Genomic DNA, 24,203 nt, shown 5'->3' with positions numbered 1-24,203 from the left:
GTTAAAAATACCTTATAATGGTTAAATACATTTATTATGGTCCTTAAGGGGTAGGAGTAAAAGGGTAAGGGTAATATTTTGAGCCTTAGAACTGACGTTTGTGTTCCATTGATTACCCTCAAATTCAAGCTTTGAGCTTTCTTCAGAATCAACCTTCTCACACAGTGGCACCCTGGTAGGTGTATCAAAAATCCAATAAAAAAGAATGGTAGTTAGAATGTTGGCATCCATATGTTTAATATAATCTTCCAGTACTCTTTAGACCCTTGTTGGATAACCAATCATACCGATTCGGTATTTAAGAGTAGGGAAATAGGAAGGGGGCAGATGTATGTAATTCTTATTTTAGAATTACCGAATCGTATGATTCGGTATTTCCTATTGGCCGCTCACTGACCTGCTCTTCGTTTTTGGCTCGAGGAACTGCTCCCTTGTTCACGCATCTCACCGCATTCCCTGTGGCTGAGGTCGGCTGGTGGGAGCGTTACTGCAATCGGCGGTAATCCACATCGCTCTCAGCGCGACCCGCCCAGGTTGTAGTGCATAGGCTGTGCCCTGGAAAAGCCTACCGGGGGACTGCGAGGCCCAGAAACCACCGCTCTTTGCAGCAGGCGCCTCTTCCCCCGGCGGCCACGCCCATTGATCTGACCTGCTCCTACAAAACCTTTCGCGACACCCGCTGCGCGGGTGCCGATCACTGACCTGCTCTTCGTTTTTGGCTCGAGGAACTGCTCCCTTGTTCACGCATCTCACCGCATTCCCTGTGGCTGAGGTCGGCTGGTGGGAGCGTTACTGCAATCGGCGGTAATCCACCTCGCTCTCAGCGCGACCCGCCCAGGTTGTAGTGCATAGGCTGTGCCCTGGAAAAGCCTACCGGGGGACTGCGAGGCCCAGAAACCACCGCTCTTTGCAGCAGGCGCCTCTTCCCCCGGCGGCCACGCCCATTGATCTGACCTGCTCCTACAAAACCTTTTGCGACACCCGCTGTGCGGGTGCCGCTCACTGACCTGCTCTTCGTTTTTGGCTCGAGGAACTGCTCCCTTGTTCGCGCATCTCACCGCATTCCCTGTGGCTGAGGTCGGCTGGTGGGAGCGATACTGCAATCGGCGGAAATCCACCTCGCTCTCAGCGCGACCCGCCCAGGTTGTAGTGCATAGGCTGTGCCCTGGAAAAGCCTACCGGGGGACTGCGAGGCCCAGAAACCACCGCTCTTTGCAGCAGGCGCCTCTTCCCCCGGCGGCCACGCCCATTGATCTGACCTGCTCCTACAAAACCTTTCGCGACACCCGCTGCGCGGGTGCCTCTCGCTGACCTGCTCTTCGTTTTTGGCTCGAGGAACTGCTCCCTTGTTCACGCATCTCACCGCATTCCCTGTGGCTGAGGTCGGCTGGTGGGAGCGTTACTGCAATCGGCGGTAATCCACCTCGCTCTCAGCGCGACCCGCCCAGGTTGTAGTGCATAGGCTGTGCCCTGGAAAAGCCTACCGGGGGACTGCGAGGCCCAGAAACCACCGCTCTTTGCAGCAGGCGCCTCTTCCCCCGGCGGCCACGCCCATTGATCTGACCTGCTCCTACAAAACCTTTCGCGACACCCGCTGCGCGGGTGCCGCTCACTGACCTGCTCTTCGTTTTTGGCTCGAGGAACTGCTCCCTTGTTCACGCATCTCACCGCATTCCCTGTGGCTGAGGTCGGCTGGTGGGAGCGTTACTGCAATCGGCGGTAATCCACCTCGCTCTCAGCGCGACCCGCCCAGGTTGTAGTGCATAGGCTGTGCCCTGGAAAAGCCTACCGGGGGACTGCGAGGCCCAGAAACCACCGCTCTTTGCAGCAGGCGCCTCTCCCCCCGGCGGCCACGCCCTTATTTCCTCCTCTATAACTAGCCAGCCTCTAACGCGCCGCGGGTCGCGCGCTGGTCGCAGCCCGGGGCGAAGACCGGGCAAAGACCGGGCCGTTTAAGGCCGTTAGAGGCTGGTAGAGACTGGACTGGGCCACCTCTCTGACATCTTTATCCGGACTTCCCCCATTCTTTCACCCAACGAATCCAACAAGGACAATAATGGTTCTTACGAGGGGATCTAAAACCAAAACCAAAGCCCCCAGCTCCGTGGGTAAATTGCTTGGCCCTATGGACGACTTTCTAACGAAGGCCAACACATTCATAGATCAAAGCATTTCAATGATGGAAGAAAGGGTTTCCTTAGATCTGGCATTCGCCAAAAGATCCTCATTAGGTATCCTGGCGGAAGCCAGATCCCCTGCACTGGGAGCCCCAAATGCTGAGATAGTGCCAACACGTGAGAGACGCAGCTTGCCAAACACAGTAGATCTGTCAGTATCCCAGCTTGCGGACTCTCAGCTCAGCTCTGACTTAGAAAAAACCCCAGAACTGCTTCCGACAACACCTTCACAAATCTCCTCCACAGACAAAAGAATAGAAAGGGGTAGGAGGGAGGGAGCAATTAGCAAGAAAAGGGAGCCCAGAAATCCCACTACACCAGAAAGTCTGGCGCTACCACCTAGCACCCCACAAAACCATGATGATAGGTTGGTACAAATAGAGATTCTAGCGTCAGTCCATCAGACAGAGAAGGAACCAGCCCCTCCGAAAGCCTTGGACCTTCACTCCAGCAAACAAGCCCAAGTGGACTTGAAGGTTACGGAGGCTCAGGAACTAACCCTCTCCAGCATAGCTAGTATAGTTAAACAGGCATTACAACCCTTAGAACACCGATTATTAACTATAGAGTCACAAATCTCCAAACTTCTAAAAATCCAACAGCTAACTCTCCCATTATGCCCACAAAAAACAGGAGGAAATAACATTAAAATACCAACCACTACTAATACAGCTAGTGCTAATCCATCTTTGCCCAATCCACAACAAAAGACTCTCCGGATAATTACACCAAACGTCCCCGTTAACAAAAACACGTCAAATCCAACCAAAATAGCAAATACTGCAACAGCCTCGTCCACCACCAATAACTCACTACAGATAATCACTCTAACCTCCCCAGGTGTAGCACCCACAATTGCCGCCACCCCGGCAGCACCTAGTAGCTCCGCTAATAAAACTCCTGGCAAGAATGTAAACAAACCAACAACAAAAACTTCCCTCCCTCCACCCCCACCACCAAAAACCCCTTCGGACAGGCCCAAGAGAAATGCTGCGAGGAATCCTGGCCCCCCAAGACTCACAGCAGATTTCCCTCCTGAGGCCTCGCCGTATGTGGTGGTTATGGCTGGAGTACCTGAATTAACAGATCTTACCCCAGAACCGGGCTGGGCCTTAAAAAACAAGGCCCAGCATTGGCTCCAGATCAACCGCCCGATTCCATCTTCCTGGCGCGGAAGAATTAGATCTGTTGCCAGGGTACCGTGGGTGGGCAGCACTAGAAAAACCATCCCCGGGGATTGCATAACAATCACATTTGAGGACCCACGAATAGCAGACTATGTCTACGCATGGGAAGATATCACCCCAAATGGAGGAATCAAGATCAAGCCACTCTCCTTCTTCTATCCTTTTAGGCAGGCGGACGGCTTTATACAGGAGCAGGAGCCTCCCTGGTCTGCTCCATTCCCCAGGCAGGACGACTTATCAATTCCCAGATACCACGGTCCCCCTAACTTGTATGAGCCAGATTATTCCTGGCACACAGTAAGACAACGCCACCAGGGTGGACGATGGGACGACAGAAGGCCCTACACTCAATGGCCCCCTCACAGAGACCAATCTCGGTGGGACCCATGGCATAACATCCCGCTACACAATAGGTACAGTGGCCTAGAAATGGTCGACTGACCATTAACAGAAATCTCCTCAAATGAGCTTCATGTATCTCCCTCTCCACAGCTTCTCATAACCTCTCCAGTTCCCAGAAATAAGGAACCCATAATCCCAATAGAAGAACGTAATGATGACTCCTCATTAATCACAGTATTCTCTTGGAACACCGCAGGCCTCCAAAATAAAATCGAGGACGGTTCCGCGCAAGAGTTCCTAAATTCATATCAAGTAATTTGTCTCCAGGCGACATGGTCTGTAGAAGAACTACACCTACAAGGCTACAAAACCTATTCTGTCCCAGCACTAACCAGCCCAATGGGCAGACCAAAAGGCGGGCTAACAATTTACATCTCAAATACCCTACCACTTAACAAAGTGGCCATACTTTCCCAGGACGCTAACCACCAAATCCTTTCACTAACCCTTGCAAATAAAGAAATAATCATTCTGACCAATAGTTATAATAACTTATCGGAAGAAAACTTCATAATTCTTCTTACCACCCTATGTGATAAACTAAAACAGATTCACCACCGGAGATCCGCAAATAAGGCAACCCACCTAATCTGGGGGGGAGACTTCAATCTCCACCCCTGCACAGCCTCCAACCTACTGTGCTGCGGGATAGTGGACGAATTTAACGTCCCAATAGCGCATTTTGCCCACAATAAACTAGGAAATGTCATTAACACCGTCCTATCGGACTTGGATCTCCACATCGTAAACCATCTGGATGCAGACCCAAACAAATTTACTCCGACCTACGTGGGCAGAGGTCATCAAACCACAGTAGACTTCATACTCCTTTCACCAAGTCTCATGAATAAAGTTAAAGATTTTAGGGTCATTGTCACTCCCCTCAGCGATCACTCCGCCTTAACAATAAAGATATCTATGCCATCCAACTCCTCTCATAAATTGGAGATGGCGACCACCCTCACACAGAACAAGATCCAGGTTGGTAAACACAATGGCTTCACAATCAAGTGGGCAAAAATTAATCCATCTGACATACTGAAAAAACTAATAACTCGGACCTACCCAAATATTGTGAAATGCCTGGACCTTGCATCAAGTCACAAGGAAGTCCTGATAAACTTTAATTTAATTTTAGATTCTATAAAGGACCTACTTACCTCAAAACCTAACCCAAACCGCTCCACAAAACCAAAATGGTTTAACCATAATTGCACTGCTGCTCTAACAAAATTAAAATCTGCACTTCAAAACAAACCGCGAGATGCAGCCCAGATCCAACTTTTAAGGCGCCAATACACAGGGGAAAGAAAGCTGAGAACTGCCCAACTCAAGCAAAAACTATGGGATGATCTTCATAAAGGTGCAGTCTCAAAAAACAGCGAGCTTTTCTGGCGTACAGTCAGAACCCCTTATCTTACTGATAAGGGCACCCCAAAAATAGAAGTCGCCATTGACGAAAATACATGGGTCTCCCACTTCGAAGAGATTTTTAAAAACACCTCACCAACAGAACCTCCGCCTCCAAAGCCCCATTATCCCATTTTGGTTCCTTTTGATATTCCAGACCTCATGGACGCACTCCAGAGTAGTAAATCAGGCAAGGCACCAGGACCGGATGGGGTCCCAGTGGACTTCTTTAAAAACAACCTAGACCTCTGGGCCCCCATCCTAACTAGAGTCTGCACAGCGGCAGCGAATGAGGGAATCCTAACCTCCTGGACTAAATCAATAATGGTCCCCATCTTCAAAAAGGGGGACCGTCAAGACGCAAAATGCTACCGGCCCATATCACTGCTGGATTCGCTCGGGAAAGTAGTGGGGAGAGTGATTCTAGAGCGTCTCCAGCAGTGGAGTGAGGACCGGGGCATAATCTCCGATATTCAATTCGGCTTCCGCGAGGGCTTTGGCACACTAGAGCAGGCCCTTAATCTCACCTTAATATTGGGCAAATACACCCAGGCTACCCCCACTAAGATATATATGGTCTTTGTCGACCTATCCGCAGCTTTTCACTGCGTTTCGCACGCAAAGCTGTGGAAGGTCCTAGCTCAACTGGGAGTAGATCTACCCCTTTTAGACCTTTTAAGAGAGCTCTATACCGGGGCAACAGCTAGAGTGCGTTTTGGCGTAAACGGAGAGCTGACGTCGCCGTTTAGCGTAGGGCGTGGGGTCAGGCAGGGATGCGTCCTGGCCCCCTTCCTCTTCTCACTCTACACCAACGGCTTGGAGGAGGAGATGTTGAGGGGGGCCCAGGACCTCCCACGCATAAACCGCCGCCTGATCCCAGCCCTGCTCTACGCGGACGACGCTGTTATCCTCGCACGAACCCCCCGAGAACTTCAGAAAGCAGTAACCAGGTACACTTCATTCATGGGCAATCTTGACTTAAAGGTGAACGTGAAAAAAACGTTCGTAATGACAGTTGGTAGAGGCCAAAAAAGAATAAATCCCATACTGCTCAACAATCAAAAGCTTGAAGCTACCCCCCAGTACCCTTATTTGGGGGTCATGATAGATGACCAACTTAGCTGGAAGCCAGCAGTGAACACAAGGGCACATTTATTCAGGAGGGCAATTGCCGCCTTAACAACTTTCTCTCAGAGACTAGGCAAAAGACCACCAGTAGAGCTTCTCAAGATTTACAACGCCAAATGCCAGGCAATCGCAACATATGGCGCGGGAGTCTGGGGTTACACTGATATTAGTCCCATCCAGAAAGCTGAAAACGCCTTTTTAAGATTTTTACTAGCCACCCCCAAAGGCACCTCTACCTATGCAATGCATTTAGAATTAGCTATACCTTACATAGAGGACCTAATTAAAATAGAACCGCTGATGCTGTGGCGCCGCATTTGGAAGTCAGACAAAAATGCCCTGACACAAGCCATCATTTCAGATTCAATGAACTTGGACAATTCCACAAAAATAAAATGGCTTCTTTATGTTAGAAACTTTTTTAACGATCTAGGCGTTGAGAACTACTATTTGGACCCGGTGTCAATAACAGACATCTCGAAAAAAGATCTTAAACAGAAAGCATTAAGACACCTGGAAACTCTAAGACTTGCATCCATTTCCTCAAAAACGGCAGTTATCCATGCAAATATGATTCAAGTAGCCTTTGACATTCACCCGTATTTGGCACTTCAAATATCAACCTACGAGAGAATGCTAATCACAAGATTCAGGCTAAATACCTTCTTTAGAATGGTCACCTTTCCGTCACAAAATTGTTGGAGTGCCATACTCCCCCCCTGCCCATGTGATGGTCTGTCAACGCAGTCTAACTTGCATGTGATCCTGCTTTGTAAATACCATCAAGCCCACAGAAAGATCTGGCTTTTACCGATATTAAGAACGTGGGGGCTGAGACAATGCAGACCCACTCTCTTAAGATTGCAAATGCTGGAAACGGAAAATGTCTGTTATTTTGTTAGTAGTTTTCTAAAATGTATCATGAAACATAGAAAGAATCTTTAAAATCCTCGTCAGTCTTAATTTGAGCGGCTCCTTGCACATCTTCATTAACTTTTTTACTGTGAAATGAATTTTATATGAAATTTTATGTAATATATGTATTTTCGCATTGTATGATATTTTCTGCTCTTTTATGGTTTTTCCATTGTGAACAAGCCGAATAAAGAATTTTATATATATATATATTTCCTATTGATTCCTAAGGGCCTTGAAGCCCATAGGAATCAATAGGAAATACCGATTCAGTATTTACCGAATCGGTAAATACCGAATCCTGCAAGGGTGAACGGGGTGTCACTTTGACACCCTGTAGCACCCCAATTCCAGGCTTGTGTGCCATGTGGCACACATACATGCCCCATCTGTGCATGTACACCTGAATTCGGTATTTTACCACCCAATTGTAATGGGTGATAAAATACCGAATTCTGAAGGCCTGTAGCACTGTAAACAGTGCTACCTACATCTGGGATTTACCGAATCAGTAAAATTACCGATTTGGTATTTTACAGAATCGGTAAATGTACCGGTTCTGTAAATTTACCGATTCTGTAAAATAATGGCCCCTACATCTCAAAAACCAATTACCGGTCGGTAACAGCCGAAATCGGCCGTTACCGACCGGTAATTGGCGACCTACATCTGGCCCTATGTGTTTAATTCTGCTAATAGTAAGTTTACGACTGCGGAAACTCCGCTTTCAAAGTGAAGAATTTTGTGCATATAAAATAGGACAGGCCAAACATTTTTTTGTGCAAAGTCCCCACCACTGTTGTGGAGTCTCCTCAGTTGCAAAATTAATAAAAAATACAAAAATACAAAAATTAAACTTGTAGTTTGTGAATGCCAAAAAATAGTAAACTTACACAAATGTGTAACTTTATCTTTGGAACTCATGCTCCAAATGTTTTTTCACTTTTAATATTAAAAGGTCCCTTATGTGCCTCCCAGTTCTCTGGTGATTCATGATCTAAGGGGCATTTATACAATTTATTGATGGGATCATTTCATGAGTGAGGTCATAAGTAGCGTGTGGTGGGGTCACAAGTTATTGTAAGCTCAATATAATATAGCTGGTGGGTTTCAGTGTTTTTTTTTGTTTTTGCAAGTTTGTTCTTAAAACATTTCATCACATAGCTATAATATTGCTTTAACCTGTTAGTTTTGTCCAGTACATTTCTAGGGCTTTTTAGGTAAGATAATTTCACCATACCTCACTATAACATCACTTCAACCTTTGTATTTTTGTGATAGCATATTTCAGTAGGTCAAGGTGATTTTCATTGATTAGAAAGGCCTATGGAAAACATTGGAGACTTCGAATAAGAAGGCAACGTGTTAGCCATATGGGAGAAGCTCATAATCATGCGATGAGTTGTAAATTAGCTCCTAGAAGTTCTGAGTAATCTGGCCATAAAGATAAACTATTTCAATGAAGAATTATTGGCATACCCTTGGTAGTTTGGCACAAGAAGCTTGGCATTTCATACATTTGATATGTGTGGAGCCACTATAAAAACAAAAATATCTTAAAATGTCCAGCACATGTTAATTAAAATTCATAGATTGATAAGAAAACAAGAATCAAGATATGGAGTAAAAACATCTTATAAGCGAAGACCTCGGAGAGATTTAATAATGTATAATACTAAGTGTATCCCTGTTGTGACATATGGAGCAGAACTTTGGGCCCACACTTACCTAAAGGGGATACATCAGAAAAAGCCTTTTCACAAAGGTTACTTGCACATTCTAGAAATACGTCATCTTTATTTGTCATACTGAGTTGGGAATTAGCTGGTTAGAGGACTATGTATGATTTCTCCAATTGGCAATTTGGCTCTCAATCTTGTCAAAGTAGGAGACCCCTTTCTACTGTTTGATCATCTCTAATTGTTTATACTAGAATACAGGCATCAAATTACTTCTTTGAAATGTGTAGACACAGCCTTGTCCAGAAAGGGACCCCTGAGGTTTCTAAGGACCTCTAAGAAACTGGCTGTCTGGCTGAAACTAGCCCTGGTTGCACACTAGTACTCTGGATACTCTATTGAGCACCCCCTCCTTGGTCTCATATGGCTGTCTCACCTGAGATAAGCAACCATGAAAGCAAAGGACATGGCCCTGTATGCTGGTTTTATAGACTTTCAACCCACTCTTGATAGTGCCTCAAGATCAAGGCGTTGGTCAAAACGTAAAGCCTGGGTAATTCCAGGTAATTACATTTATTAAAAGCCATCATTGCATGTTATACAGACAGATGGGTAAAAATAAAAATCCGTGCCGGATGGGTCACCACAGCAAAAATTATGACTGACAAAGGCTGAAAACAAGGATCCACCTAAAGATGGTGGAGGCCTTTCCACAAAAAATGGCAGGCTCCAAAATACAATATGCAGACGGTACTGTGCTCCTCAACTTGACTTTGTTCTAACAAATAGCGGGTGCTGATTACTTCTCCTAATGAATGTTTCTAAATGTTTTTCTTACCTTCTTCTCCAGGTAAGAGAGGGTCAGACTGATTACTTCTTCGGGTTCATGGATCGTATATTTCTGGTAGAGTGCTGCATGCTTCTTTGTTTCAAAAAACCGACAAGCCATCTGCAGCGCAAAGTAAAACAAGCATTGAAAAAATCAGTAGCTCTTGCCTTTTATGTGAATTTAAGAGTGAATTTCTGGTAGAACCCTGTGTATATTGGATGCTACTGTAGTTCTGATTTGTACTAAATGTAGCTGTTACTCCTTGGTGTAGGGCTTCAGGACGTTCTGTTCATATTCATGATACTGCTGTAAAGTGCAGATTCACTGTCTCATGCTATGACACTGATACCGAATTTGTGCTATTCTGGCAAACAAAATGAGCACATGATGCCAGTTACATATCTAGTCTAAATGTAGCTAGTACTGTTGCATCGCTTATTATCTTTCATGTAAACTTTAGCTTGTTACATAGAGTTTTGCACGGGCAAAGTGGTATTGAATGCTAAGTCACAGATAATAGTTATAACAGGTGCACAAACAATTATCGTTATATGTATGAAAATTCCAGTCCACTCACCAATAAAAATAGTTAAATTAATCTTTTATGGTACAAAATCATTACACCCTTCCTCTGTTTAATAGAGAAGTAAAAGTTACATATCTTAAATCATATTTACAAGTTTGAGAGAATATTTCCCCCATTAGGATTTCTTTCTCAACAAGTCTATTACATACCCTAAACTCATAATTAAGCGACATTAATTTTAATATTTTACTGGTGAATGTTTAATAAACAGTGGTATGTGCTTACGATATGTACACTTATTGTCCAACAAGATTAAGGCCGTCAAACATTTCTCATAAAAATATATGAACATGCAAATGCACAGTGTGCAGCCCCAGAATTGTCCTCCAGGGACATCTTAAGGAGTTCAGGGTCCGCTGTTTGCAACTGTTTTGAATTTATGATACCATTTCACTTCTTTCATGCCGTCCTTGGCCAGGTTACTGACAGTGTCCAGGCACTCTTGTCCAAATTCTAAATGTATTTAAATCTCATATACACCGATGTAAGAGAGACCCCCTGTCATTTCTCATATGTGAGGTCCTGTTTTGATCGAAAAGAACCTGTTTTGAATTGATGTTGCATAGTATTGAAAGTCAAAAATTTCCCTGCCAAATGTCTACAATACACCACCCGCATTAAAAAGAAATGAAAGGAAAACATATTTTAAAAAAATCTGTTCAGACGTATTCAGGATCATCAGGGCATGACCAGAGCTGGTTCTATCAGGGGTCCTCTGAAATGCTGGGGTCCTTGGACAGAGCCCACTTTGCCTATGCCTTAAAACGTCTCTGCTGCCCTCCACAATGATGTGGATGGAGGGATGCCACCACCACTGTGGCGGTGGCATCCGAATTGCCAGTGCGGGACCGCTGAACCACTGGTGGGCGCTCCCAGCACCGCTAGGGTGGCAGCCAGATGTAAGTCCGCCCACCATCCTAATAGGCCCCTAAATATGCAGACTTTGCTGTAAAAATTGCAAAATACTTTGTCTCTTTCTAGTATCATCATTGATGGCATTGTGCTAATCCTACTAGAAAATCAGAAATTTGAGGTGAGTAGATTTAGAGTGTCTCTAGTGTTGTAGGGTACTCTATACAGGAGTTGCTCTCCACCTACACCTGGGAACTATCCAGAGTTCTCTGCTTCTTTAGTGCATAATTTATTCCAAAATGTAAGCCATAAATGGTATTGTTTTGTAATGTTCTGGGTGGTCCCTTGGGTCTGCACAAAGCAGAGCCACTCCAGGTTGGCTTTGATGATATTCTACCAATCCAAAGCTGTAATACTGTTCCTGGAGTGGTAAAAGGTATTTGCTATTTTACAGCTCAGCGTGGATGGCACTGTGCTAATGTTATGCTTGATGACTTTGATGTAGAAATGTTAAAATACTTTGTCCCTTTATAGCTCGACATGGATGACACTGTGCTAATTACCTTCCTAAAAACTTTCTAGAAAAACAGACATTTGAAGTGAGTAGATTCAAAATGTCACTGGTGTTGTGGGGTGCTCTCTACAGAAGCTGCTCTCCACCTAAACGTGGTAGCGACCCAGAGTCTCTGTTTTTTTTTTGGCTAAGTATTGTAAGCAGCTTTGAGTTAAAAAAGATAATTATCTCAGCCAGACAATTTATACATAACGTAGACGAATGTGTGCACCAGGACTAGTCTGGGCACATGTTCTTCTTTTTGTTTAGAAGATGGACTATCTGCAAAATATTTTGCCAAAGTATGAATGTTGCTGGTAGTATGTTCTTTAGCGCACTCAGACCATGGTTATTTTGGGTGTATAGTGTCTTTTTTTTATAAGTTCTGCATACAGTGTACACTAGTTTTAGTAGATACATTTTAATACTGTTAGGTGTTTTTCTCTAGTTCACAGTACCAATGTTTTGACTCATATCAAAATAATTTCTCAATGTAGGTTTGGCAACTATCAGGGGTTTGATACAGATAAAAACTGTCCATAGTAGCTCATTTCTTTGGGGAACTGACTTTGAATATCTTGAGGAACTTGACTTTCTCTAAACAGTTGTATACACATTGAACACAGTACACAATTAGGGTTACCCTTTTATCTGTGGATGTTAGGTAAAATCAAGGCTCCCTGTGTTCTGTTTCTAATGACTAGTACAGATATATACAGACAAAAAACATTCATATTCTTGTATTCATCCCAATGGCCCCAACGCTAGAAAAGTTGGGTATCCTGGGTGGCACTGGGACACACCAAAATAAGCTAAAAAACAAATAAGAATAATATTAAATGAGAGGTAGGAGCCTCTAGGGTGCATATGGAAAGGGGCGACCGCTCGGTCCCCCTGAACGTATGGTGGAGTACCCCGATCCCCCCGGGAAGCCATTTTGGGCGGGGGGCGAGTCTCGGCTGGTATGCCCGAAGCGGCGTAGCTGGGGCGCGCCTTTTCCCGCCCAAGAGGGGGCTGTCCTAGACACCTAAGCCGATAACCACGCCCCGGAGGCGGATTGGAGGAGGGTCCACGCCCGCCCGAAGAAGGATAAAAGGAGCAACAAGCCAAGGAAGCATCCTCTTGTTCCTGTGCTCTGAAGCTGCACTTCCCCGTTGCACGTGAGCTCGAGACGGAACGAAGAGCCAATTTTGAGAATTTACTTTTTGTGTTTCTACTTTCAGCGAGTTCGAAGCTTCCTGACCTAGGACCTTGAGGATTACCCTTGGACGATGCCTGGCAAGAAGGTCGGAAAGAGGATCGGAACCAAACAGATGCTTCGTATGCTGGTGAAGGACATGGCGGACATGAAGAAGCAGATGGCGGCAATGAACGGTGCGGGTGGACCAAAGAAAGTCATCGGACCAGCATTGCCGGGAGTGGTCCCTAACGGGAGAGGTAGAAGGGCCAAGAAGGGGGCATCGGGTGGGGAGGCCCCGGTTCCCGAATCACCTCCAGTGGACCCGGTCACCCCGATCGAGGCCCCAGTTCCGGTCCCGAACGCGGGACAACCAATCCCTGTGGTGGTCACTCCTGTGAACGAGGAGGATATGCCTCCCGAACTGGCTGCCCAGTTGGCGGCATGGTTGGGCAGAGAGAATGAGGGGGCCACGGCTGAAGAAGCCAGGTCGATAATGAAGCAGTTGCGGCAATCGAAAGATGCTGCGAAGGCCCCGTGTCCTCTTGTTCCCCCGCAGGCTCCCGTGGAAAAACCAGTATCGGGCGTTGGTTCGGCAGCGACAACGGTCACAGCTACCGGTTCAGGTAAGCAGCCATTGCCGATGGCGGGGGAGGGATCGGTACCCTCAAGAAGGGAAAAAGTCGTTCAACATATCCCGATCGATGTGAAAGAGAGGATTTGGGCGGATAAATATGTGAACATGTTTTCCCTGTTGACCGATCACTATGAGATTGAGCATGTAAAAACCAGAAAGAGTTTTTGCACCCTAGTGTATGGCGCGCAAAGATGGCGGGTTTCAGAGTAGATGAAATGATCTCTAATTGGGCCAGAGCGTTTGGAATGTTCACTGCAATTATGGGGGAACGTAGGCCCGAATTAGTGGTGGAGTTAGCCGTTTATCAGACATGTATCATGGACTTTTATGAGTCATACGGGGGCAATCAATGGTGTTGTTACGATAGCATATTTCGTAAGTCCAAAGAGTACGACTCATCTCTGACGTGGGATTGTTTCGACTCCATTTCCTGGCAGAAAATTGAGAAATCGAGCACGGCGAAGTCGCCATTTTTAGGCGGGAACCGGGTGGAGCCTTCCCGCCATTCTTTGGGGGCCCCCTTTCGGGCGGGTTCAAGCAGCGATCAGAACACAAAGAATAATGGCAACTCGGGTAAGAAAGGGGTCTGCTGGAGCTTTAACAGAGGCAAGTGTTCTAGGCCACAGGGATCGTGCAGGTTCAGGCATGAGTGTGCAGGGTGCGGACAGTCCTCACACCCCGAAAGTGCGTGCAGAGCCAAGACTGGTGATACGGGAGGTAGAGGGGGCACCAAACAGGTCTAAAATAGACCGAGGGGCGCCATTACCTACCCCGGTTGATATCATGGCATTGATCCCTTGGCTGAACGAATACCCTGATCATATCTCCGCCGAGGTGTTGCGAGACGGTTTCTCATATGGTTTCCGCATCCCGGCGGGGGATTTTCGGGGGGACGCACAATGTAAGAACCAACTATCGGTTCAACAGAATACGGCGGTGGTACAGGCAAAGATTGGTAAGGAAGTGGCCCGAGGACGGGTTGCTGGACCATATGACATACCACCAGTTGGCAATTTTGTTTGTTCAACAAAGCAGACCAGGTCAAGCAATGGTGTGTAACTGTACCAGTGACTGAAAAACAAATAGAATGCAAGTGTGCATCAGTGCCGATGGTAATAATTGGCAACATATAGCTAGAAATAATCCCATCAGACCTCCTCTTCCGCTTGGCTCACATACTGGGGCACCGACGGACAGAGCGGGGCCTCCTACTCCCGAGCGGTTGCCGGGTGAGGTGAGGCCTTCACCCACACAAGGCTGGGAAGAAGACAGTCTTCTCCCACCAGTGGACGCCTAAAACGTATGGATTTCTGGTAGATATGTATCAGTTTCTTACCCAACACATTGATTGTGGTTACAGTTGCAGTAGCTTTTTTGTATCTATGGTCCTGAAGAAAGCCGGGATAACCTCCCACAGGCTGAAACATGTCGACCGTCCTGCACAGCGCCATAGGGTAGATTTTCTCACCAGGCGTTTTTAATTTTTGACACCAAGGTTTCTGTATGTACACTTTGTCAGAACTAAGGTAGTCAATTTTATTTCACTATTATCACTTGAGCACTGCACATTAGTATGTCCACCTTTTGGCAAACACTATGGCTAGATCACTGACATCCATTTCCACTGCGGCACTACATGGCCATATGTGTTATGGTATGATCAACGACTCCCACATGACGCAAACTCCACCAAGAAGGGTGGTCTGATGGGATTATTTCTAGCTATATGTTGCCAATTATTACCATCGGCACTGATGCACACTTGCATTCTATTTGTTTTTCAGTCACTGGTACAGTTACACACCATTGCTTGACCTGGTCTGCTTTGTTGTATGTTTCATAGTTTGAGTAGGGGTATTAGCAGACAGGTCGGTAAATATGCCCCTTGACCCTCCACACACATTTTTGTTTTTGTTGTTTTAATTTTGTTTGTTCACCTTTGGGAGTGGTTCCCAAAAAGGACCCAGGGGAGTTCAGGTTAATACATAATTTGTCAGCTCCTAGGGGCCTTTCGGTGAACGATGCGATTGACCCAGGAGTTTGTTCGGTGCGGTACGCATCCTTTGATGAGGCCGTCGCCATGTTGAATCGCCTGGGGCCCGGAGCGCTGATGGCTAAATCAGATATCGAGTCAGCGTTCCGGTTGCTCCCGGTACACCCCGATGATCAGCGTCTCCTAGGTTTTATGTTTCAGGGACGCTATTACATGGATAAATGTATGCCAATGGGTTGCTCCATCTCTTGTGCGTATTTTGAGAAATTCAGTACTTTTTTGCAATGGGCGTTCACAAGAGTCAATGGCTTTACACATGTTATGCATTATCTTGATGATTTTCTGTTTTTGGGGGCAGCCGGGGACATGGAATGTTCACAGGCTTTGGGGGAATTCTGTAATTTGATGGAGGAATTTGGCGTGCCGCTGGCACCCGGTAAGACGGTAGGGCCATCTACTACACTCGAGTTTCTCGGAATTGAGCTCGATTCTGTAGAGGGGTGCTTCCGCTTGCCCGAAGAGAAGGTTATGAAATTCAGGGCCTCGCTAAAAACATGTCTCGGCGAGAGAAAGGCATCTCTCCATCAGTTACAACAGGTTGTGGGTCAGCTTAACTTTGCCCTGAGAGTAATACCAATGGCTCGCCCCTTCTCCCGTTCTATCGCACAGGCCATGGTGGGCCTCAGGGAAGGGCACCACCGCACAAGACTGTCAACAGTGGTTCGCCAGGATATGCGCATATGGTTGGCATTTCTGGCGGATTTCAACGGTCGTGTGGTATGGACCGACCCGCCAGTGTCCTCAGAAGAACTGGGGTTGTGGACCGACTCGGCGGGGAGTGTAGGTTTTGGCGCCATATTCGGCAATCAATGGTCGGCACGAACCTGGCCGGAGTGGTGGCACGATAATGGACTCACTAGTAACATTGGGTTTCTGGAGCTGTTCCCCATTCTGGTGGCCTTGGAAACCTGGCCAGAGGGGTTTCGTGATCGCTCTGTGGTGTTCTGGTCTGATAATATGACCGTGGTTGAGTGTATCAATAGTCAGGCAGCACGCTGCAAATGGATTTTGAGATTACTGAAGGAAATTGTCCTGCTATGTATGAGACTAAACGTCCACTTTAGGGCAAGACACGTGCCAGGGGTACTAAATCAGGCAGCTGATGCACTCTCTCGTTCCTATATGCAGGCCTTCCGGGGTTTTCTGCCCTCAGCGGACTCGGTGGCGGCACCATTTCCCGAAGCTCTCTGGTCTCTCGGTGCCCCGGATTACAAAACCTCGTGGGAGAGAGTCTAGCACCCAGGACAAGGAAGGCATATGAAGGGGCGTTCCGTTCTTATTGGTCCTTTTTGGGTTCAGCTAGGGGGGGAGCACTGGGGGCAGGAGGAGTATGTCCTGAAATTTCTGGTATCTTTACATCAGGCAGGCAAGTCAGTGGCTACGGCCAATAGGCACCGGGCCGCCATTTCTTTTATGGCAAGGGCTCATGGCATTCAGGACCCCACATCGTCCTTTTTGGTACAAAAGGCGCTGCGAGGGTGGCAACGCCTTGAGGGTCGCAGAGTGGATGAGAGGCACCCGATAGGTTTAGAAAGGTTGGCCCTGTTACTGTCCGTACTTCCGGCGACATGTTCATCTCATACAGAGACGGTGCTATTCTGGGCCGCTTTTGCATTAGCATTCCATGGGGCTATGCGGGTAAGCGAACTGGTAGCGCGGAACAAGCAGGATACAGGGGGAGGTCTGTGTCGAGAACACATCCAAATTAAGGGGGAGACAATGGTGGTTACAATTGTCAGTTCCAAGACCGATCAGGGAGCGATCGGGGACAGTGTGGTAGTCCAGCGGATTCCAGGGTCTCCCATGTGCCCGGTAAAATGCGTGGAGGAGTATTTAGCGCAGAGGGCGGCATCATGGGGGGGAACCTTGCTGAGGCACACCGACGCCACCCCACTGACCAGGTTTCAGTTCCAGCGGGTGTTAACGATGGCGATCGCGGCAGCGGGCTTGAACCCAAACGATTTTGGGACACACTCATTCCGGATAGGTGCTGCTACAGAGGCTACAGCCGGGGGTTTGAGTGTAGATAAAGTGAAACAGTTGGGGCGCTGGTCCTCGAATTGTTATAAGAGGTATGTGCGGTTGCACATGTTGTGAAGCTAATGTCATGCACTCACGCTTCTTGTTTTCTGTTTGGTTTTCAGTTTCGCGAGCATGCTTTGCGGGGCGGACTGTGCAAGTGACCCGACACCTGGGGACCAGCGGTCAAAGATCACCGGCTGAGGCAAGAGTGGTGTGGGTCGTCGGCCACTCATACGTGAGGCGCGCCGCAGACGTATTCAAAGCAGGTGACATGATTCACATGGCTGGGGAATACGGGTACAGGGTGACCTTCTACGGAAGGGGCGGGCTCTGTATTGACCAGTTTCAAACTTTTATGGAGGGTTTGTTAGGGCGGACAAGGTCACCGCCATCTGTAATCATAGTGCATCTTGGGGGCAATGATTTGGTGACCACGGGTCGATGAGTACTTCTCGAATTAATACTATCCACAGTAAGTTGGTTGGCAAGAAGCGTTCCGGGGTGCACGATTGCATGGTCCCACATGATTCCACAGAAGGTGTGGCGGGGAGCTATTTCTGTGTCGGCTTTGAATCACTCGGTGAAGAAGGTGAATAACAAGCTTGGTAGATGTTTCGTACATGTACATTGCATTCTATTCCTCATGGATGTATCAGGGGGGACCATATGTACCTGGAGGATGGGGTCCATTTGTCCCGGGAGGGGAATGCTTTACTCATAGGAGACTTCGTAGCCTGGTTAAGGAGTTTGTGCAGCCATGTCCTTTAGGTAGGAGTTTTGTGGGGGGCCGGATAGCCGGTCAACTATCCGGCCTGTGGCCGTAAGGTCATGATCGGTGAGCAGTAATTGGAAGATCCCTAGAGGTGGGGCGTCACCCATTATGGATGGGAGCGCCCGGGGGGAGGCGGCCAGTGGCCCCTCAAACGGGGAGGCGGTCCCCTTCTAAGGAAGAGGACGCCGAAAGGGAAGGCGGTCAAGGCCCCTCCCTGGGGAGGAGGGGCTATGGGCCCCTCCTGGGAATTTCCCGGGGCCAGGATATCTGCGACGGCAGATGTGGTAAGCAGTGTGGGGTGGGAGGGGGGTCTACGCTACCTTCTAGACACCTCACACGAGTCCTCGGACGACCATTAAGATGGCGTCGAGTAAACAGGGGCCCCCGTTAAGAAAAGGGAAATTGGAAGTTGGCACAGAGGTACAGTCCTCTGTGCGCCCGCCACTCCCAAGTGAGGGGGGAGTTCTGGTATTAGGGATCTGACACCGGTTACGACCTTGCCGTTGGCCCGTAATGTTAGGATGTACAATTTCAATTTTGAGAAATGTATTTACAGGATGTTTTAGTATCGGCTAGGAGAACCTTTGTTAGAGATGTGTTAAGGTTAGCCAAGAACATCGTAATGTGTAAATGAAATTGTACATGATATGAAACTGTTATTTTAATGTTTTAATTTTGTTTCATATTTTAATAAATACGGCCGGGAGGGTAACTCCCTCCCGCCTTCCAAAAGTACAGAACCGTTTCCGTCTTCCCATTCTTGGGGATTGTGTTGAGAGGGGGTGTCGGGTATCCCAACCATATGGAAAGGGGCGACCGCTCGGTCCCCCCGAACGTATGGTGGAGTACCCCGATCCCCCCGGGAAGCCATTTTGGGCGGGGGCGAGTCTCGGCTGGTATGCCCGAAGCGGCGTAGCCGGGGCGCGCCTTTTCCCGCCCAAGAGGGGGCTGTCCTAGACACCTACGCCGATGGCCACGCCCCGGAGGCGGATTGGAGGAGGGTCCACGCCCGCCCGAAGAAGGATAAAAGGAGCAACAAGCCAAGGAAGCATCCTCTTGTTCCTGTGCTCTGAAGCTGCACCTCCCCGTTGCACGTGAGCTCGAGACGGAATGAAGAGCCAATTTTGACCCACCCACCAGCCCCTGATGACAGCGATTTGTTTTGAATAAAGTCGAATGACATGATACTGTTTTCTTTTACAGGTTAATGTGAATAAAGTTGATAATTTTTGATATGTAATAAAATGGTTGATCGTTTTAGCATGGATTTCGGCAAAGTAATTGCAGCGGAGTTAAATGTAGTGTGTAGTAGAAGTTATACTTTGAATTGCTCAGTATAATTGTCTTTTATTCTCTCTTAGTTTAGAAATGTAGTATTTATTTTTTGGTCGGGCGGTAAGGTCATGATCGGTGAGCAGTAATTGGAAGATCCCTAGAGGTGGGGCTTCACCCATTATGGATGGGAGCGCCCGGGGGGAGGCGGCCAGTGGCCCCTCAAACGGGGAGGCGGTCCCCTTCTAAGGATGGGGACGCCGAAAGGGAAGGCGGTCAAGGCCCCTCCCTGGGGAGAAGGGGCTATGGGCCCCTCCTGGGAATTTCCCGGGGCCAGGATATCTGCGACGGCAGATGTGGTAAGCAGTGTGGGGTGGGAGGGGGGTATACGCTACCTTCTAGACACCTCACACGAGTCCTCGGACGACCATTAAGATGGCGTCGAGTAAACAGGGGCCCCCGTTAAGAAAAGGGAAATTGGAAGTTGGCACAGAGGTACAGTCCTCTGTGTGCCCGCCACTCACAAGTGAGGGGGGGAGTTCTGGTATTAGGGATCTGACACCGGTTACGACCTTGCCGTTGGCCCGTAATGTTAGGATGTACAATTTCAATTTTGAGAAATGTATTTACAGGATGTTTTAGTATCGGCTAGGAGAACCTTTGTTAGAGATGTGTTAAGGTTAGCCAAGAACTTCGTAATGTGTAAATGAAATTGTACATGATATGAAACTGTTATTTTAATGTTTTAATTTTGTTTCATATTTTAATAAATACGGCCGGGAGGGTAACTCCCTCCCGCCTTCCAAAAGTTCAGAACCGTTTCCGTCTTCCCATTCTTGGGGATTGTGTTGAGAGGGGGTGTCGGGTATCCCAACCATACAGGAGTTGTACACAGTGGAAGTTTTTTTCACGTTTAGGTAGAGAGGGCCACTCTCAGATTATTTGCAGTGGAGCACACAGGAATTTGCTGCAAAAGTGAGCATGGTACCCCCGTTGGTTTGGGGTGGTTGGCCAAGACTCACACCCACTTACAGGCTAGTGCCAAGCATACATTTAAAGCTCCTAAGTTCCTTCTTCAGACTACTATTGCAGCTATGAAAGACAGAAAAAGTACTGCCTCTGTAGTTGGGACTTGTGAGGAGACCTGAAAGGCTAGACCTGCTCCTACTTGTACCCAGGACAAAGATTTGTGGCTACCAAGAAGCAACAAGCTGCAAGAGTTCTTTTCCATGAAGTGTTCAGATGACCAGTATCAACTCTAGCTGAACTTGACCCCCACATCCTGTTCCTGAGGTCCTGCTGCCCTTGGTGATGTCTAACTAGACGTCTTCAATTGTCTAAAAAGTTGGGCTTAGAAAATGATTAAATGTTCGCCAGAGGACTGACACTAACCGCAAAAAACACGAGAGGTACTTAAAGTCTGAGAAAGAGAAAACTACTGGAACCTGATTGTGTCCCATATAGATGTTCAGACCACGCCGTTGATCTTAAACAAATGACACTATTATGTCAAAGAGGTGAGACAGAGAAGATACAAAGTCTAGGAGGCTAGAAAAAGTACCCATCAGCCCACTCAAAAGTGGAGTCTCGTCATCTGGGTTGTTGGAAAGAAAGGTGTCCTCTAGGCTCCTCCTCAGGGAGAGTCTGAGGTTGCCTAAGAATGGACCCTGGGATCAAGCATCCAACCAACAGAAGACAGTGTGTGAGCGGAAGGGGCAAAAGTTGCAGTGCTCAGAAAAAAGAAGAGAAAAGGAAAATGATCCTTTTCCTTTTCTCTTCTTTTTTCTGAGCACTGCAACTTTTGCCCCTTCCGCTCACACACTGTCTTCTGTTGGTTGGATGCTTGATCCCAGGGTCCATTATTAGGCAACCTCAGACTCTCCCTGAGGAGGAGCCTAGAGGACACCTTTCTTTCCAACAACCCAGATGACGAGACTCCACTTTTGAGTGGGCTGATGGGTACTTTTTCTAGCCTCCTAGACTTTGTATCTTCTCTGTCTCACCTCTTTGACATAATAGTGTCATTTGTTTAAGATCAACGGCGTGGTCTGAACATCTATATGGGACACAATCAGGTTCCAGTAGTTTTCTCTTTCTCAGACTTTAAGTACCTCTCGTGTTTTTTGCTGTTTAGTTGGGGGACAAGGTACTTTCTCGGTCTATAAACTAACTCTCCTAGGACCCTCCACCACTCTGTTTGTTTTCGGACTAACACTAACCACCAATCCGCCTAACCTGTGACTTTGGTGTGTTTAAGAAACAGATTTTTCCTTGTGGGAACTTCCCTATAGCAGCAAATCGGTTTCAGCAAGCCCGTAGCATGAAGGTATCAGGTCTTGTGGAACTTCTTGTGAGACACTGCCTGCAATCTTGTTCCACTGGGAGATTCTGACCTCTGATAAAATTAAAGAGTAGAAATCTGTGGAGATCAAATACATCAAATTTCGAACACTGTTTCCTGCTAAAACCAACAGCTTCACTAGGACCTCGTCTAATGGCTAAACAACTTCAAAAGAACTTCTTCAGAACTTTTATTCCAATTTCAGAGACTGGGACAAACCTGTTCGGTGTATCCAACAAATGCTCCAATGCAATTGGCCTGAATTATTCGTAGGTCCTCTTTTGCTGCGACTATAGAATATCATTGATGCCTATTGCTATCTGGCACTATTTTGCCGTAAGTCTTCTAGGATGCACATCTTTGCTTTTCATTTTTGTCATTTCGCTGTCATTTTGTTTATGAAATATTTGTACGTTTTACTCTATTTTAATACACTGAAGTGGAATTTTGATTGCAGTGTGTTTTTCACTTTTTGACAGTTTTAGTGCATCTAACATATTTACCCATGCTCGCCTCTGTGCCGTAGTGATCAGGGATTATGCTGAGATTTAAATTATTGATGGCTTTGACTGGACCTAATAGGATAGTTAATGTATTACCTGTGGTTGACTAATATCCACCCAAATTAATAATCCACTATCTCACAGGAGTAAACTGCTTCAGTTACTTGGACCCACCACATATCATTATCGCAAACATCAAAAACAATTTTCCTCGTACGGAAATAAGTTTGGCAGCAACATGCTTTCTGGTTCTTTTTAACTTTACCTTCTAGGAAAATTTAAATGCTCTAACTAATGCCTACAAATCTGTCGATGACTGACTCAAAGTTCTGGCTCATGACTTGAACAATGATAGGATGACTTATTGTTTCTTCTATGCGGCTGTTCAAGTTATTTAAACCACAGAAATAATATGAGCGTTAGAATACGAATATACCCAGTAATCCTTCATCAGCCATTGCTTGGATAGAAATATTCTCAAAAATCTACTTCCAATACTACTGTCGTCAAATACTGAATAAATGAAGAATGGTAAAAAACGAAAGTCCTGACATATGTCAGTTTCATGTGTAAAGAAATGTTCAGGGACAAAATATTAACTTTGATTCAACTCCACAAACGTTTATCTGGCCTCCTTATTATCCCTCATGTAAACTTTCGCCTACTGCAAATCAAGTATCACTCTGAAGCATCCAAAAACAGATGGACGCATCAATATATATATATATATATATATATATGTATATATATATATATATATATATATATATATATATATATATATATATATATATATATATATATATATATATATATATATATATATATGTATATATTCTTTCAATGGTATTAAACTCCTTTGCTGACTGTATCCTTTGTGTTTTCCAAGTTCACATTATTAAATATCTATGTTTCAATGTCATTTCTTTGACAAAAACAGTATTTTAAAAAAAATCAGATTCATAGATGAAACAAAACTGAAGCGTGAAATACTTTTGCAAGCACGCGAAGCAAGCGGTTTCTTTATTGACGTTCTGTGCTGATGACTAAATAGGAGAATAATCAATACCTACAGATGCACTGGGTCACTGCCCTAGACCTTAAAACAGCTACACCCTTGTTAATTCTAGAGAAGGAAAGAAATGCGAAAGTAAAACTTACTGTTCCAGTGGGTATGTTTTCCTTCTTGGCCAGCAGGTGTGCTGCACTGGTGAGTGGAAAGTGATTCAATCAAAGGCAGCTCCTTTGTGCTCGGAGACCCACCCTGCGTGACAACTCGATGGAGCCTGACTCAAGAAATGCAGCGCCTCTGCGAAGTCACAGCAATGAATATTTAAACCGGTAGGCTGCAAAACATCCCTTAAGGCAGAAGCGCAAATATATAGTAGTCAAGTTTGTTCATGTCTGTACCAGTAATTGATGACAAATTAAATCTGTGTTTTATTGTTATGTATTTACACAGCACTGTTTTTGCTGTCTTGGCATTATGCACCCGAGAAAACAGAACACGAACATCAGATCAGTTCATGGTAAATCAGACAGGGGTTTGGATTGGAAGGACAAATGATTCCAGCACCCTAAGGATGAGCAGGAGAGCAGCTCTGGCTGGATGTATGAATCCGTTTAGTATTTCTTAATGGACCGAATACATTTTTGGAGCAGTTAGGAAATGCTGAATGGACTTTTTATATGTACAAAGACCATTAGG

The 24,203-nt window shown here is 46.3% G+C and overlaps 1 protein-coding gene across 4 annotated transcripts in view; it reads right to left on the bottom strand.

The window, feature by feature from the left end:
* LOC147701317 (putative methyltransferase DDB_G0268948) overlaps nucleotides 1-23,788 on the bottom strand; it is a 401,041-nt gene extending 377,253 nt beyond the window's left edge. For all 4 annotated transcript variants that reach the window (XR_015297446.1, XR_015297447.1, XR_015297448.1 and 1 more), the window contains exons 1-2: nucleotides 23,657-23,788; nucleotides 9,737-9,847 (exon numbers count right to left, since the gene is read on the bottom strand). Coding sequence is in view for 1 of the 4 variants with exons in the window: in XM_086930038.1 (XP_086786164.1) it covers nucleotides 9,737-9,847 (111 nt within the window). In the remaining 3 variants the exon portion in view is untranslated. The remainder of the gene's footprint in view (nucleotides 1-9,736; nucleotides 9,848-23,656) is intronic.
* Nucleotides 23,789-24,203: the final 415 nt, after the last annotated feature.

The sequence above is a fragment of the Lissotriton vulgaris genome, chromosome 7 (genome assembly GCF_964263255.1).
Source record: "Lissotriton vulgaris chromosome 7, aLisVul1.2, whole genome shotgun sequence".
NCBI classification, from domain to species: domain Eukaryota; kingdom Metazoa; phylum Chordata; class Amphibia; order Caudata; family Salamandridae; genus Lissotriton; species Lissotriton vulgaris.
Note: the sequence above shows the minus strand (reverse complement) of the source record. Positions and strands in the feature narration are given on the sequence as shown.